The sequence below is a fragment of the Talpa occidentalis genome, unplaced genomic scaffold (genome assembly GCF_014898055.3).
Source record: "Talpa occidentalis isolate TD23 unplaced genomic scaffold, MPIMG_talOcc4v2.1 talOcc4.15, whole genome shotgun sequence".
NCBI lineage: Eukaryota > Metazoa > Chordata > Mammalia > Eulipotyphla > Talpidae > Talpa > Talpa occidentalis.
In genome coordinates, this window is record NW_023601543.1 from 10,238,031 (window position 1) to 10,254,261 (window position 16,231).

A 16,231-nucleotide genomic window follows, 5' to 3' on the forward strand; every position below is an offset into this window, starting at 1 on the left:
GACACAGTCCAGTCCTTTATGAAAGGCAGCTCGTGCACCATTTTAGCGGAGAGCAAAAACGCGGGTTTGGGGCGCCCCGGTGGGGGTTGGGAGGAAGGTTCGAAAGCTAGCCCGGGCTGAAGGCGCAGGGCCGGGGGAAACGGGCGGAGCCAAGCGTGAGCGACAGTCGAGGAAACCAATGGCGACACTGGGAACGTCTGTCCACGCCCCCGGCGTTTCAAATTCTCCGCTCCGTTTCCATCCGGGTCCTGCAGCCTCGTTCCCGGGCAGTATAAAGTTTGCTGTCTCCTTTGTTCGCCCTCGTTGCGCAGCAGTGCGAGCTGCTTCTCCTTCCGTTCTCGCGCCCGCCACCTCTCCCGCGTGCCGCGCTGCTAGGAAGCGCCCCTGCCCGCGAGCTCGTGGGAGCGTGAGCCCCGTCGTCACCCTGCAGGTACGTGGGGCCTTTCCAGAGCCGGCGTTTCGTGCACACCTGCCACGTTAGAACTTGGGATTATCTCCCTGGAGACGGGGGTGGCGGGCGCCATTTTAAGAACCCAGAGGTGCCGACCTATTTGGGGAAGGCGAGGTGTCGAAGGATCGGGCACGTGGGGCTCCGTCCTGTCGCCGGCGTCTCGAGGGAGTTCGCCGGTGGCCGGCGGGGGTGGCCGGCGGGGGTCGGGGCTGGAGCGGCGCGGGGACGCGCCCCCGCGGAGCCTGCCGGGGCTGGCCGTGCGCTCCCCCGAGCCTGGGCGCGCGGGGGCCGGCGCCGGGCAGCCTGGGCGAGGAGCGGAGGCCCTGGACGGCGGCCCGGCCGCGGCTGAGGGTGCAAGTTCTTCCCCAGGCCGGCATCGCTGCTGCTGGGCTGAGTCCAAGTGTCGCCATTTTGTCTTTTCCACGCGGTTTTTTAATGACGGGCTCTAATTGGTTTCTGCGGCAGCCCCGGAGTGTGACAGTGCGCGCTGCCACGCTCCGTTATTTGGGAACAAATGATCTGGATACTTCTTTTAGAGTTCATAGCCTTTTCCGCGGGGCGCGGGGGCTGGTGCAGGAGGGGAGGCGTAACTGGACTCAAACTTCACCTTCCTGCTTAGATTAGCTAGGAAGGGAGGCAGGCAGGTTTCTTGGAAACGGGCTTGATGTGAAAGACCTGCGTCTTCCCGGTGACCTTGAATGAGTCGGTACGCTTGAAAGCCTTTAGGATGATTGGGATGTGATGATTTTATCTTGGAAGCAGCAAATCTAGAATGAGAACGCAAATCACTTTCAGATGTTGGCGGGGCTGTTGATGAAAACAGCCGTGGTGGGCTAAAGGTGAAAGGAAACGTTGGTGCTTTTAACCAATTTAATGTAAATTGAGCTATCGCTAAACTGCTTAAATTGGTTTCCTGCTGAGGCTTAGAAAAGCTGGCTTTGGGTATTATGCGATAATGATTTTAGGAAAACCAGACAAAGCGCTCCAATAAATACTGTGCTTGATAAACTTGAGGAACTTTTTCCAGGGAAGTAATACTGTTTTTTCAACAGACCCACGGGGGGAAAATGGTTGAAGCAGATCGCCCAGGAAAGCTCTTCATTGGCGGGCTTAACACAGAAACAAATGAGAAAGCCCTTGAAGCAGTATTTGGCAAATATGGGCGAATAGTGGAAGGTGAGTTTTCTGCAGTTATAAATAGGGTTGTTAAAATTAACAAATTTAAGCTATGATGAATTTGATTGCATTGATCATCTGAAATGATAATTTTGTCCTCTAAGAAGTTCTGAGCTTGCTTTCTTACACGCTTGGCTTTTCTTACTTAATTCTAACTGTACAGTAAATAGTTCTCTTCCCTTCCCCCCAAAAAAACTACCTGTTTAGTGCTCTTGATGAAAGATCGGGAAACCAACAAATCAAGAGGGTTTGCTTTTGTCACCTTCGAGAGCCCAGCAGATGCTAAGGATGCAGCTCGAGACATGAATGGAAAGGTGAGGTTTTACTACTTTCCCAGTGCAGGTCTGGTTCAAGCAGTGTTTTGAGTGTGTACTTGGTGTGTACATTGTAGTCAAAGTTACTTACATTAGCAAGAGTCTTTCAGTTTAGAATAGGTCATGATGCTTTGTGTGCACTCCATTAATAACTGAAGTGTCTGTAGCTAGTTTTGATACATTGTTGTCAGGCCTTCTGTCAAATGTTGCCAAATCAGCACTGCCTGCAGCCTCCCTACTTTAGGTTTTGGTTCAAGACTGAGGCTTTTTTTTTAAATAAGTGAAAAAGTACCACTGTAGATTTTCTTTAGATACTTTGTTGAGCTAAACTTAAACTTCATTCTGAAGGACATTGGCTTCACAATGTGTGCTGAGTCTGCATGTTTTTTAAATGTTGATGTAATTAACCGTTTCCTAACTTTTTAAGTCCCTAGATGGGAAAGCCATCAAGGTAGAACAAGCTACTAAACCGTCTTTTGAAAGTGGGAGACGTGGACCACCTCCACCTCCAAGAAGCAGAGGCCCTCCAAGAGGCCTAAGAGGTGGAAGAGGAGGAAGTGGAGGAGCCAGGGGTCCTCCCTCACGTGGAGGGCACATGGGTAATGACTGGTTTTCTTCTTGCTTTAGTGTGTAAGTTCGGGCAAACCCACACCAAATGTGTGCTTTGGTTTCAGTCCTCGCCCAAAGGCTCTAGCTTCTTGAGAAAACTTTGTCATCCGCCAAAGGAGTTGTAACTTAAAGAGAAAAAAGAAGACATCCTTAATTTAGTGTTTTTAAAAGATGGAATTGCATACTAGTCCATTCTTTAGGGAAAAATAATTTTTGATTGCCCAAAGTAACTTTAGGCTACCTTCACTTTTGTTTTCCTGGTCTTTATATATACAGTGACCTCATGTTAGTCCTGTACAAGTGAAACTAAAGCAAAGATTCCCACACCAAATAGAAATGAGCAGACTTCTGATTCAAAGAGTTTTTTGTTTTCTGCTCAATATTAACATGTTTTCTCTTCTGTTTGATGTAGATGATGGTGGATATTCCATGAATTTTAATATGAGTTCTTCCAGGGGACCACTGCCAGTAAAAAGAGGACCCCCACCACGAAGTGGAGGTCCTCCTCCTAAAAGATCTGCCCCTTCAGGACCAGTTCGAAGCAGCAGTGGAATGGGAGGAAGAGGTAAATTACGCTCCATTTATAACTATCTCATCACCAGAAAGGACTTGGAAATGAATCCTAAAAATGATGCTTGAAACTTGGATTTTAGGTCATTAATGGGTATATGTAGTTGATGAGCCCTACAAAAAATTGCATTGTGAATAGGGAACTTTGGACTCCATACCACCACAATTGAACAACTACTTTTCATCACCTGAATGTTATACACATTTTAATTTGTTCGTATATTTCTTAAATGATTTCTTTCCTCCCCTTAAGCTCCTGTATCCCGTGGGAGAGATAGCTATGGAGGCCCACCTCGAAGGGAACCCCTGCCCTCTCGAAGAGATGTTTATTTGTCCCCAAGAGATGATGGATATTCTACTAAAGACAGGTAACAGAAAATTATGGTAGCTCTTTTTTCTCATTAATAATTAAGGATGAAGGGAGTGCTCATCAAATTCATGAACCAAGTTACTTGTGTTTCTGTAGCTATTCAAGCAGAGATTACCCGAGTTCTCGAGACACAAGAGATTATGCGCCCCCGCCCAGAGATTATACTTACCGTGATTATGGTCATTCCAGTTCACGTGATGACTACCCATCAAGAGGCTATAGGTGAGTAACTGCAGCCACAACTTGCTGTAAAGAAAAAAAAATTTTTTTTTTGTTAAAATTGATTTCCCTGATGTTTACAGCTCTTTTCTTTAATCTAGTGATAGAGATGGCTATGGTCGTGATCGTGACTATTCAGATCATCCAAGTGGAGGTTCCTACAGAGATTCATATGAGAGTTATGGTAAGATGATGGTTGAGGGTCTTGAATATCACCAGCTTGAGTTTTTAGGTTCATGAGCCAGTTTATTAGGCTGTGTGGTGCTTGCTTTTAAGGGATGTTTGCTTGCTTTTAAAGGGGGTAACTATCAGCTGGGCTTTTCCTAGTTCTGTGAAGGGCTTTTCTTTTTTTTCCTAAGTTTTTTTTTTTTCTTTTTGAGGCTGTTTGCTTGCTTTGGAGGGGATTTTGCTTGCTTAAATTGGCAGCCTTATGTGTTTTCCCCCAACAGTGAAAATACAATTTAAAAATTTTATTAACAAGATCAAATGTTTACCATTGCAATATGAAGGAAAGTCTACAGCTCAAAATTGCAACTTATCACTGGAAAGTGGCTGAGTATCTACTATAAAATAACAAGCTGGAATATCCTCTTGAAATACACACACCGTCTTCAGTCTTTTCAAACAAACATTTAAAACTATCCATTTCCATATCTCAGCAGATGAGCAAATCCCTGTTTATGGCCAGCAATGGCAAGAGTTTAAAACCTCCCAGTTGAGAAAGTAAACGTTTAATACAAGAATTCTGTAAATTCAGATTTAAATGTTGTATATATACAATTTATAGTGTTGCCATATTACCTGACCGTTGACCCTGCAGGTAACTCACGTAGTGCTCCACCTACACGAGGGCCCCCGCCATCTTATGGTGGAAGCAGTCGCTATGATGATTACAGCAGCTCACGTGACGGATATGGTGGAAGTCGAGACAGTTACTCAAGCAGCCGAAGTGATCTCTACTCAAGTGGTCGTGATCGGGTTGGCAGACAAGACAGAGGGCTTCCCCCTTCTATGGAAAGGGGGTACCCTCCTCCGCGTGATTCCTACAGCAGTTCAAGCCGCGGAGCACCAAGAGGTGGTGGCCGTGGAGGAAGCCGATCTGATAGAGGGGGAGGCAGAAGCAGATATTAAAAACAAACAAAACTTTGGACCAAAATCCCTGTTCAAAGAAACAAACAAAGTGGAACCTATTCTGTCATAACTACCCAAGGACTACTAAACGGAAAAATTGTGTTACCTTTTTTAAATTTCCTGTTAAGTTCCCCTCCATAATTTTTATGTTCTTGTGAGGCAAAGTAAAACATGTTTAATCTTACTTGATTTTATGACATTGCTTTTCAACAAGCAAATGTTTAATGTGTTAAGACTTGACTTGTGTACTAGGTGTTGTAATTTTCCAAGTAAAAGTGTCCCTAAAGGCCACTTTCCGATTTTTCCCAGTAAATAAGGCAAGCAATTCTCAGATCTTCCACAAACATCTAGCCATCTAAAATGGAGAGATGAATTCTTCCTATACAAGCAAGCTAGCTACTAGAGGGTGGTTGGGGTATGCTACTCTTAGGATTTCAGAGTGTCTTCAAACTGAAATCTCAAATGTTCTCAGTTATGAAAAACCTGAGATCAAATGCTTATGTAAGGAAAGTGCTATATGCCCAGTAAACCCCCGCCCCCCCAAAATGGAAACAAATGGATAATGCTGGCCATATTTGCCTTTCTGAAATTTCCTTGGGAATCTGCAAGAACCTCCCCTTCCCCTCCCCCCAATAAGACCATTTAAGTGTGTGTTAAGCAACTACAGAATACTAAATAAAAAGTTTGGCCAAAACCAACCATGAAGCTGCAAACGGTGCTTGCTCTTACTGTTTCAAATTTTTGCAACTCTGTAGTGTCTCACTTTTAAGGAACAGCTTGATTGCAAAGGAGAAAATAGATAAGCAATGAAGTTATCTCCAACTTCTCAAAGGCTTATGACTTCTAAAAAGTGAATCAATCAGCATTCCACATCAGATTTAAAGCATCAAATGCCTGTGAAACAGCAAAGATGGTAAGCAAAGCAAACTAGTTTTTCCGTCTAAGTCGAAATTGAACACTTACCTTCCTCATAGTACAGTGAAACATACTGTACGTCATGGCAATGGAAATGCCTTCTAGATTAAAAAAAAAAAACTTTTGGAAAAGCAAAGTGTTCGATAGCATATTAGAAGTCCTCCAAATTCAACACTTGGATTTTTTTTTTTTTTAAAAAGCATGTATGACACTAAAGGCCTTACTTAATACAGCTGTTGTTCATCAATAGCTATCTGGGGCTTGGGAGGGGGTATTTTTTTTTTTTGTATTTTTGATGAAGACCTTTAAACATGCTTCATATGTTAACGTTTTTCAAATTAGTCTTTTAGTCAATGTAGGAAATGGCTTAAGTTTGGGGTCCCCCTCTCTACCCCTGTAAGCCATTGCAAACTTGACATTTAGTTGGATGCCTGACTTGTTTTTTAGTTCTATGAAACTACACTGTATGGAGAAAATCTATTGCAAGTGGTCTTTAAAAAGCAAAACCTGAGGCAGCATGACCCAGGTCCAGCCATGAAGTTGAAAAAGATGCTCTTGAATGTAGTAAACTTGAAGACCTCCAACTAAAAATCCTTATACTCCACTTATTCCTTCAAATAAGTTTTGTCCGTTCAACTTATGGATTTAACATGGCAGTGCACCATTGGAACAGAAAGAAAATCCATAAGCCATGCAACTTAACCATTTAAGCCATTCCAGTCCATCCCAAGCCAGTGAATCTTCCACCACTTAAGAAGTAGTAGAACATGAAATACGTTAAGCTGCAAGTCTGAACTTGCCTTTTCTTTCTGGAAAAGAGGGCAGTTATAGGCAAATTTTGAAGAATTTCCTTAAGAGAGATAACTAGTTACCTATTTAATTTTTACAGGTTGAGGATTTTGGTCATTATGGTCAAGGAGTGCTGATTTATTCACACTAGATAAAGCTGGCAGCAAGAAAAATCAAAAGCTAAGGTAAGTTGGAAGTTAACTGGCTATAATGTTGACTGGTGGCCTGTAAAAGGAATAATGCCTAATTTGGGGGGTAGGTGCTGTGCAGTGTCTAGCACATTATTCCTTTGTAGTGTGAAGTTAATTTAAACAACCTTCATTGGTTCAACCATGCAATGTTAGCTGTTGAATATGGGAAGCTTGTTAGGACTAGAATGCTCTCAATAAGCTATTACTACTTGGAGTAATGTGGCTAGCGTTTAGGTATGTAAGCAAATTTTAATTGTATGATGTTCAGGCACCCATGAATTTTGTGAAAGGACACCCTTTTTATTAGTGCCTGTTACAGTCCAGTCACAATACAGATTGACTGAAGGGACAGTTGAAGCGCAACTATAACAAGTTTAGAGTTTGAGTAACAACTTGATTGGTATGACAGGTCATTTTAATATTGCCAAAGTGATGCATATGGGAAGTGTAATGGGCATATTTATGGCTGCTTTTTAGAGCTTGTGATTTAAAGCAGTTATTTTTGTGGTCAGTTATGGCAAGAGTATTTAAAGAATAGAAGGGGGGTTAATTTCTAGCAAAAAAAAAAACTATCTTGTGAACTAATCACATGCTCTTCATTTTCCAGAGTTGTTGAAGCAGAAGAATGCTGATTGTCCATAAGGCACGACAGTTGCATAAGCAGTACCTATCAGTTGGTTTGGTGCAGGCAATAGATCTTTGCCTTCCAGGCCTCATGGATCTGAGGAAGGGGAAGGTATCAGTGTTGGTTGGCACTCTTAATTAGGGAGTGGTAGTTACTTAAAATAAGTAATTGACCAGATGAAGAAAGGGGAGCAATTAAGGAAATTGGTAAGTGGAGGTAGGAAGTTCTTGTGGTTCTTTAGATTTTTCCAGCTTTGGCTTTCATTTTCTTTAAAGTCATAGAGGGACAACTCCACAGTTTAAAACTACGTAATTATCACTGGCAGAATGTTGAAATTAGGAAAAAATGGGAGGCATAAGTGGTAACTACCCAGTGAAGTGTCTGATTTTTAGCAACTGAAACATTTTCTGGTGTTTATCCAGAAATGGAATTTAGTCTTAAAACTACAAGGGAAGAGAAACATCTGGAAGGTAATTGGACACATTGCTAAGATGATCAAAAGCACACTTACAAACTGGAAACAATTTGGCCAGTTGGCTTTTGTTTAACTGTATTGTTTTGTAAGCCTGCTTTATCCCCACCTCCGGTCCTAGGAATGGAGATACAACTTTATATAATTTGTTGCATTGAAGACAAGAGCCAGTGCTATAAAAGCTAATGTTCTCAAAGGAAACAGATTTGAGTTGTTGGGTTAAAAGATCTAACTTGACCGTGTGACCTTTTTTTACTCCTAAAATATCAGCACTATCATGTTTAACATTTGCAACTGTGGAAAGTAATCCCAAAATTTAACCCTCCTTTGACAGGCTCTTCTAATCAGATTAAGAGGGTATTGACCAAATTTAAATAGCTGTTGCACTCAACATGGCTGTCTTCCTCAGTCCTGTAATCTAAATTACTGGGTTTATGTTTCTGAAGACCTTTTGGCTCTTGATTTTTTTTGATATCTTGAAGATAGTGTGGAACCATAGAGATTGAACATAGTGAACATGAATACTAAATTACGTGTGCTTAAATGACCAGACAGCTGTTTGGCATATAGTTTACTGACCCAGCAGACTTAATTCTGCTCCTGTTGGGAAGAAAATCCAGTCTTGGTTATTCTGGCTTTATACTGATTGTAAAAGAAACTGATAATAGAAAATGTCTTCCTTGTTTAACTGTTAGTTGAATATATAATTTAGGTAAATAGGTCACTTTTCTCATTTTGGAATGTTTTGTATTTGAAACTTAATAAAACATAACATGCATTTATTTTTTTGTGTGGTGCTGGGTCCTTTTAAAATTTTTTAAAACTGAGCATTCTCCATACTGCTAAACATCTTGTGCCCCCTCCCCCAGGTTAGTTCTCATGCACTGTTAGCACTTGAGCAGTTGCCAGGGAATGTAGAGAGTAACTGAAGGGCATGTTCCTGAGCCCAGGCCTCCCTTGTTATGGGTGTGAGTTTCAGGTAATTCAGATGAGTTTATTTAATCCTTAACATGAAATTAGATGGGAACAATAACACCAAAGAACAAGAAAATACCAAGAAGGTACTATAATGCTTTTGCTATTTCCTGCTTGGGGAAAAACAGGTCAGTTGACACAGCTTGGCAGTGAATTATACTTTGGACCAAGTCCTTGAGCTATGTTAAATCAGCATGCAATTGGTGTGCTTCTGTATAAGCAACTTATTCTTTCAGCCAGTGTTCTTTCTAGACACATCTGACTCCTTGACTCACTTTTTACATTGTCATATGACAGCAATGTCCTATTTAAGGGAAAATGGTGAAGTGATAAACAGTGCTTCACAAGTGGGGGTTGGGGGGCACTATTCCTGAGGGACCTTAGGCAAGGGCAGTTTTTACTGTTTTGGGCAACACAGAAACGAAAGCCAGGTTGGTATATGTTGGTTTCTGTGACATGTTAAGTGCAGGCTGACTTAAGTTTAGATTCATGGGGCATCCCCTACTTTGCAGGTCCTGATATGTGAGGGTATTGCTTTTGGGTTATGTAGCCAGTTGAACACATCTTGTCACATGCGAAAGGAATGTTACACCTTTCTCTGTCATCCTGTGCTCAGCTAAATTGTCATTCTGCAAGTAACCCCATCTCCATGCCAATTGTTACAAAAACCTCAGTATCCGTCCTATCAATTTTGGTTCCCTGAAGAAACTTAAGACATTCATATTAACAAGCTTGATATTTACAGATTTTGTAGATGTTTTAAGAATCTGAGTCTGAAATGTTCAGGTTTACACCAGATGTACCATGTGATTTGGTAAGAGCAGAGAACATTGGCTATCGTCACACTAAGTTACCTTGTACTTTAAGAAGGTGCTTGGCCTCAAAGAGGTTGTTCTGGAACATCTACAGGCAACGAAAGTTGGGACTTGTATGAGGCTGGCTTTCAGCAGAATGGCTTACTGAGATAAGCACCACGCGTACGAGTGTAGTACAGTTTACTTATTGATGGGAACCCGGGCCTTTTCCAGGTCTCGGCTGTTATGAAGTTGATAGGAATGTTCTGCAAGTTTCTGTGTGCACAACTAGAGATGAAAACACTTGTAAAATTGCTAGGTCATAGGTTAGAGTTATATTAAAAGAAATTGCCAGGCATTTTACCCAAGTAATATTTCAGCCACCAGCCGTGTAAATTAGGGTTATCCCACACCCTCAGCAGTATTTTGTATTTACAAATCAGCCATCATCGTGGGTGCATTGTATTTTGTTGTGGTTTAAATTTACTTACCCCTTAAATTATGGAATATGTGCTCAATGGAATACTACTTAGCTACTTCAAAAGATAAAATAGTACCTTTGGCACAAAATGGGATGGGTCTTGAGGTGATTCTGCTAAGTGAAATAAGCCAGACAGTGGAAGACGGCACATGGTCTCATTTGTGGGATAGAAACCAGAGAGCAAACCGGGCACAGCAATAGCTCTTGGACTTAAAAATACACTGATTATCTGAGAGGATGAGGTAAGGGCAGGTGATGGGTTTGGCACTGGAGCTCTGGTGGAGGGCATGGCAAGTTCACATGTAGAGATGTGAAGTCGTGCTCCCAAATTAACGCAGGTATGCAATACAGTGGTAAGTCAATAAAACCTACATTTACATATCCCTGATAAATGAGTAGCAGCACTTATATAATTTAAAAATGAGATATTTACAGTGAAATGCAGCATGCTCAAGTGTTTGATTAGTCTTAAAAAGATAGTAAACCATCTTATCAAAATGGTGAACATTTCCTTCCAGAAAGTTCTGTGTGCCACTTACCAGTCAATAGCTTATCCCCCCACACACACACAGCAAAGGGTTATCTTTCAACTTGTTTTTGAGATACATGTATGAAGTATCACTTTGTACATGTATCACTTTGTTCCTCTTATTGTAGAGCAGAATCCCAATGTATATGGTGACTAGGTGGTACATTCTATCAATGGACATCTGGGCCGTTTCAGTTTGGGGCTATTATGAATAATGTTGCTGTGAATATTCCTGTACAAGTGTTGAACATAATTTTTCATTTGTTTTTGGATAAATATCTTGGCGTTTAACTAATGGAGTGATAGGGTAGATGATAGACGTTTGACTTTTAAGTAGCTGCCAGGTAGTTTTCCCAAAGCAATGGTACCATTTTATGGCCTTGTAGCAATTTATGAGAGTTCTGGTTGCTTTCCAACATTGGCTGTTTTACCTAATTCATTTCAGCCGTTTTAGTGAATGGGTGGGGGTGGTATCACATTGTAATTTTAATTTCCATTTCCTTGATGACTAATGTTGCTGAACATTTTTTAAAAATTAACTTTATTTTGGGATGATTTAAAATTTATGGAAACATTGCTTGGATAGCATAGAATTCCTATATATCCTTCACCCAATTTGCCCTAGTATTAATTGTACATAACTTTGGTAAGAGATTGGCATTGGTACCTTACTAGTAACTGCACTCCAGACTATTTCACAAGTTTTCCTCTACTGTTTCCATGGCCGTCCTTTCACTTCCAGGATCCTAATCCATGGGGCTACATGGCAGTTCACATTGCGTAGCTGCTCGTGTTCATGTAACCATCTGTATATCTTCCTTCAAAAACTGTCCAAGTCTTCTGTCCATTTCAAATTATTATAGAATTTATGTATTCTGGATTCAAGTTCTTGGTTAGATACATGTACTGTGAACATTTTCTCCCAGTCTGTGTCTTGCCTGTGTTTTCTTCTTTGTCTTGATAAACAAAATCTAATAAAAAATTTCAGGGTTGTTGCTTCCTGTGACCTATGGAAATTTTGCCCACTGAAGTGATAAAGGTTTTTTTTTTCCCTCTTCCACAAGTCTCACAGTTTTAACTTGATTTTTTTAAACATTTTTAAAAAAGATTTGTTTATGCATACAAGAACTGGGGTGTAGGCCAAGGGTGTGTGTGTGGGAGGGGTGTGTGTGAGAGAATTCCCCAGAGACAGAATGGGGAGCAGAACAGGTGGATCTGCTGAAATACACTGCTGAGGGGAGCAGCGGGGCGAGACAGGAGAGGTCTGCTGTGCCGTGTGGGGTCAGCTCTGTGGCCGGGGATCAAACTCATGCCACAGCTTGATAGCACTGAGACTTTAACCTCTGCACCACCAGAGAGGCCCCTTAACTTGATTTTCTTTTTTTAATGGTGAGGTGTAGTAGTTGAAATTTTATTTTAAAACAATATAGATGTCCATTTATTCTAGCAGATTTTGTTAAAGACTTCCATTTAGTTACCTTGTTTCGTAGGAGCCAATTATTCTTAGTACTTAAAAAAAAGTCTAATCTTGATTGTATAGCTTTTTTTTTTTAATAGAGGCATGTTTATTTATTTGTTTGTTTGTTTGCTTTATACATGCACTGGGTACAGTCAGAAGCGCGGGAGGGTGAGAGAATTCACCAGAGCCAGAGTGGGGAGCAGAGCAGGCAGAAGGACCGAAGTACACTGCTGAGGGGAGCAGCGGGCGGCAGGAGAGGTCTGCGTGTCATGTGGGACCCTCCTCCGGTGGCTGGGGAGCAGCCGGGGATCGAACCGGCGCCGCAGAGGCCACGGGCAGCTTTGCAACCCAGCGCTCAACCGCTGCGTCACCGGGGAGGCCCTTGATTGTATAGCTTTATCAAAAGTTTTCTAAAGGTATTTATAGCTTTCGGTGATTATTTTTATCTCCTTAAAGATATTGTTCTTTTGTTCTAATTCAAGCTACCATCTTCCATGTTCAAGGCTTTCCTCAAGTGCTTGTTATCAGAGTGGGGGGATTAACATGAACTCTGAGGCCTTTTCCACTCTGAGCTTCACTGTGAGAGCTGTTAGCTGGGGAACCCCTGAAGCCAATGCCTTTAGATTTTCCCTCTTGGCTTAATCAGATTCCTCAAGGAAATATTGGCCAAATTCCTGCTTTGAGGGTCTAGGTTGTACTTACTAGCTCAAGATGGAAGGTGGACTTTTCCGTGTTGGTGGGAGATGACCTAGCCTGTGTGCCTGCGTGTGTAATATCCACCCCCCAGCTCCAGCACTGCCAGAGCATGACCCACCTCCCGCTGGTATACCGCCCTCCTCTGTCCTACCATGGTGTACAAGTGGACAGTGATCTTCCCAGAGCAATAGTTAGGGAAGGAAAAGAAAGGGCTCAACTTTCTCTCCTAGCCATTCCTCTGTTTAATGCTGCCATTTTAGACCACTCTTCCCTGCCCCGGACTTGCCCTCTCCAAGCTCTAGGGGTTTCTTAGTTCTGTCCAGGTTATCCGAGTTCAAATTCCAGCTCTGGTATTACCAGCTGTGTCACCTTAAGTTACAGCCCTCTCTATGCTTACTTGCTCACCTGTAAAAGGGGGGTAATGATAGCATATACTTCATAGCATGAGCTGGGAGGACTAACCTGGTAAATGCTGTGGAAGTAGTAGAGTGTATAATTATCTGTCAATTTTCCTCTCATGTCATTGTCAGGGATGGGATGGGGGGGGCAGCTCCTTATGTTAGATCTGTTCTTGTCAAGGACTGAAAGTTCCTGCTATAAGCCAAGTTTCTTCCTTTTTCTCCTGAGTGAGTCATAATGCTCCATCTTTTGTACATTATAGACATTAGTCCACACAGTGCCCTTCTCATTTTCACTTTTTAGTCCCATTCCCAATCCCATTCACCTGTTGCCCAGTGGCAACCATTTCAGGGCATTTAATGTAAATCTCTTTGTGTTCTGTGTATGGGAGTTTAATAGGCTTATATTTTTAATTTACTTAATGGTGTGGTGTTGTGTTATAGTATCTCATGTTGCTTATAACTTGTCACCATGTTTGGTTTTTTTTAAAGGTTTATTTATATATACAGGAACTGGGGTACAGGCCAGAGTTGGGGGGGTGAGAGGATTCACTAGAGAGAGTGAGGAGCAGAACAGGCAGATTGACTGAAATGCACTGCTGAGGGGAGCAGCAGGCGAGACGGGAGGTCTGCTGGGCCATGTGGGTAGCTCCCTGGCGGGGGACGAAACTCATGCTGCAGTGGCTGCAGATAGCTTCATAGGTTGCGTCTTAACCCCTTGCGCCACCAGGGAGGCTCTTGTCACCATGTCTTGAAGACTTACGCATGTTGCAAATATATGCCCAGACCATTGCTTCTCACTACAGCTCTGTATTTGATAGCATGTGTTCCTCCATAGTTTGCCTTTCACTCCCCAACTTGGGTGCATAAGTTATTTCTTTCCTTGGTTGTGGTGGCTGCCTGGAGCATACTGAGATGTGACCCTGGTTATAGATCTAGTGGCTGTTGGAGAGGGTTGTAGAGGGTCCTAAGAAGATTACTGTCCCCTTTCACAGGAATCTGCCCCAGGGAAAGTTATCGCAGAGGTCTAAAGCAGAGGAAAGCTTGTATGTATAGACTTTGCCAGGCAAATTGCTTCAAACTGTTAAGGGGTGCTCAGACTGACTTGAGGCACTAGGTTTGTCAGTTTCATCCAGGTACAAACATGTCTCCATTCCAGGTTTCAGGGTTCCATTATCAATCAGTGCCCTTTTACATGATAAATTTGATGGGACTGAATTGAACTGTCATTGTAATTCAGCATCTTGTACAGTTGATTTTCGAAAACATCAGCCCTGCCACTATAAGAAGTGAGGTTTTTCTGGGGTTGTCATGGAAGCTCTTTGAGTCTCACTTGGTGACCTCAGCTGAGGGTTAATAAAGTTTGTGAATTTTTTCTTTGTAATCACTTGAATGAACTCAAAAGAATCCTCTGAACACATCCTTCCCAGCCATGACCATCCCACAGCTGAGCGTGAGTCACATGGGCTCCCGAAGGACATGTTCTGTTGGCACTTCACGCACATAGGGGACAGCTTGTTCGCTGTGGTGCCCCCGCATGCTGTGGGTCATGAACATGCCCTTTTCCACTTGCAGGGAGCACTGTGCTCAAACCCAGAGGCGTAACAAACCCATCCCCAAAGCCTACTTTGTGGCTCTGTCTTCAATTGCCACTCCAGGTCAATTCAATATTCCTTTGGGTTCGACCAGGAGAACTTTAAACTGGGAAGGTTTGATGTAAAAAATTAGCATGAAGAGGAATAATGAAGACTAACAAAATAAAAAGTAATGAGAATCCTTAATATAGAATACCAGATATAAACTAACAGAACAACATAAGACAATATATAATAACCACTACTCCTAAGGCCATGATGGAGTATTCGAGGAAGACCAGTGCCCACGGGCTGTGATAGAGGGCCCAAGGAAGAGCCCTTCCCCACCTGGGAGCAGAAATCTAGACGTTGCTGGAGAGGTGTGGCTGTGGCCTATTGAATAAGAGAGAATCACTGTGGTTCTGGACCCATAGAATTTGCTAGAAAGTTATCATCTAGGGTACTAGAGAAAGCTGCTCGTCTGAAGCTATCTCAGCATTGGTGCTCTGCTCTAAAACTGCCAAAGGGGGTCTCGGGGAAGCTGCTGCCTACTGCACAATGCAGGTGACAGAGCTGGAGAAGCTTCCCTTGCTGGAGAAGCACCTGCCACACCACCCGCCTATGCAGAGAGCACCGGCAACAGCAAGCAAGAACCTCTTTCCTCCTGCAGTGTCTCCAATGCCCTTTTCTGACAATATCTGATGTGGCCTTGTGATACCATAAGCTGTCACGGGGGCTTCATCCCCAGTTCCTGAAACAGCTCCGGAGTGGTAACGGTGAAAAGGGCATCTTTTGTTATATTTGTCTTTTGTCTCCAGTTCCTGAAATAGCTCCCTCCAGAGTGATAAAGGTGAAAGGAATAGCTTTCGTTTTCATGGCAACTCCCTTTCCAACCACCCCAGAGTTGACCTTACTGAAGTTACGTTTGGCTCCCGCACTCAGAAGGACGAGGGTGCTGAGGAGAATAACTGTCCTCTGTGATTTCATATTGTTGGAGCATTGACTGGGTGTTGCAGCTTTCTGTAAGAATGTCTGTAGGGTCACTCCTTTGGAAATCTGTCGCTGAACTGTGTTCCTGAACTATGAAACATGGAATATTTCAGCTAAGGAAGAGTTTCTCTTGATAATTAACAAATACTGTGGGGAAAAAACCCAAACAAAAAATGAAGTTACTTTTGGAAAGTCCCTAAAGATGAAGGCTGGTTGCCAGAGGAACTAACCATGTGATGAGAGGATGGTAACTTTCCGGCACCCCCACCCCCAATGCATACACAGGGAGGCGAGAGCACTGGAGGGTGAGCTAATCACCACAGCCAATGACTTCAACCTGCTCATGTAACAGAGCCTTCATAGAACACTCTAATGAGAGGGCTTTGGATTGCTTCCTGCCGGTGAACGCGTGGAGCTGCTGGGAGGTGGTTGTGCCCAGAGCTGGTGTGGAAGTTCCGTGCCCCTTCCCTGTACCCTGCCCTATACCTTCCATTTGGCAGCTG

At 42.8% G+C, this 16,231-nt stretch overlaps 1 protein-coding gene and 1 non-coding gene across 3 annotated transcripts; both read left to right on the forward strand.

Annotated features, from left to right (window-relative positions):
- The first annotated feature begins 285 nt into the window (after positions 1-285).
- On the forward strand, positions 286-5,538 carry RBMX (RNA binding motif protein X-linked). Of its 2 annotated transcripts, none has more exons than XM_037511872.2 (9): positions 286-430; positions 1,504-1,627; positions 1,835-1,941; positions 2,369-2,540; positions 2,963-3,115; positions 3,374-3,488; positions 3,569-3,712; positions 3,811-3,893; positions 4,530-4,881. In XM_037511872.2, exons 2-9 carry the CDS (start codon positions 1,519-1,521, stop codon positions 4,838-4,840), a joined length of 1,194 nt encoding a protein of 397 aa, XP_037367769.1. In that variant the 5' UTR covers positions 286-430; positions 1,504-1,518; the 3' UTR covers positions 4,841-4,881. The 2 variants fall into 2 exon arrangements, with proteins under 2 accessions (XP_037367769.1, XP_037367770.1); XM_037511873.2 differs by having other exon boundaries at positions 287-430; positions 3,587-3,712; positions 4,530-5,538.
- On the forward strand, positions 1,677-1,744 carry LOC119246830 (small nucleolar RNA SNORD61). Its single transcript, XR_005125581.1, has one exon. It is a non-coding gene; the product is annotated as a small nucleolar RNA SNORD61 (small nucleolar RNA).
- Positions 5,539-16,231: the final 10,693 nt, after the last annotated feature.

What these genes read in the sequence shown, in the direction of transcription:
- RBMX (XM_037511872.2), top strand. Translation starts at nt 1,519, where the DNA reads ATGGTTGAAGCAGATCGCCCAGGAAAGCTCTTCATTGGCGGGCTTAAC. An exon ending in ATATGGGCGAATAGTGGAAG is followed by an intron (nt 1,628 to 1,834) that starts GTGAGTTTTCTG and finishes CTACCTGTTTAG; the next exon opens with TGCTCTTGATGAAAGATCGG. An exon ending in TACCCATCAAGAGGCTATAG is followed by an intron (nt 3,713 to 3,810) that starts GTGAGTAACTGC and finishes TCTTTAATCTAG; the next exon opens with TGATAGAGATGGCTATGGTC.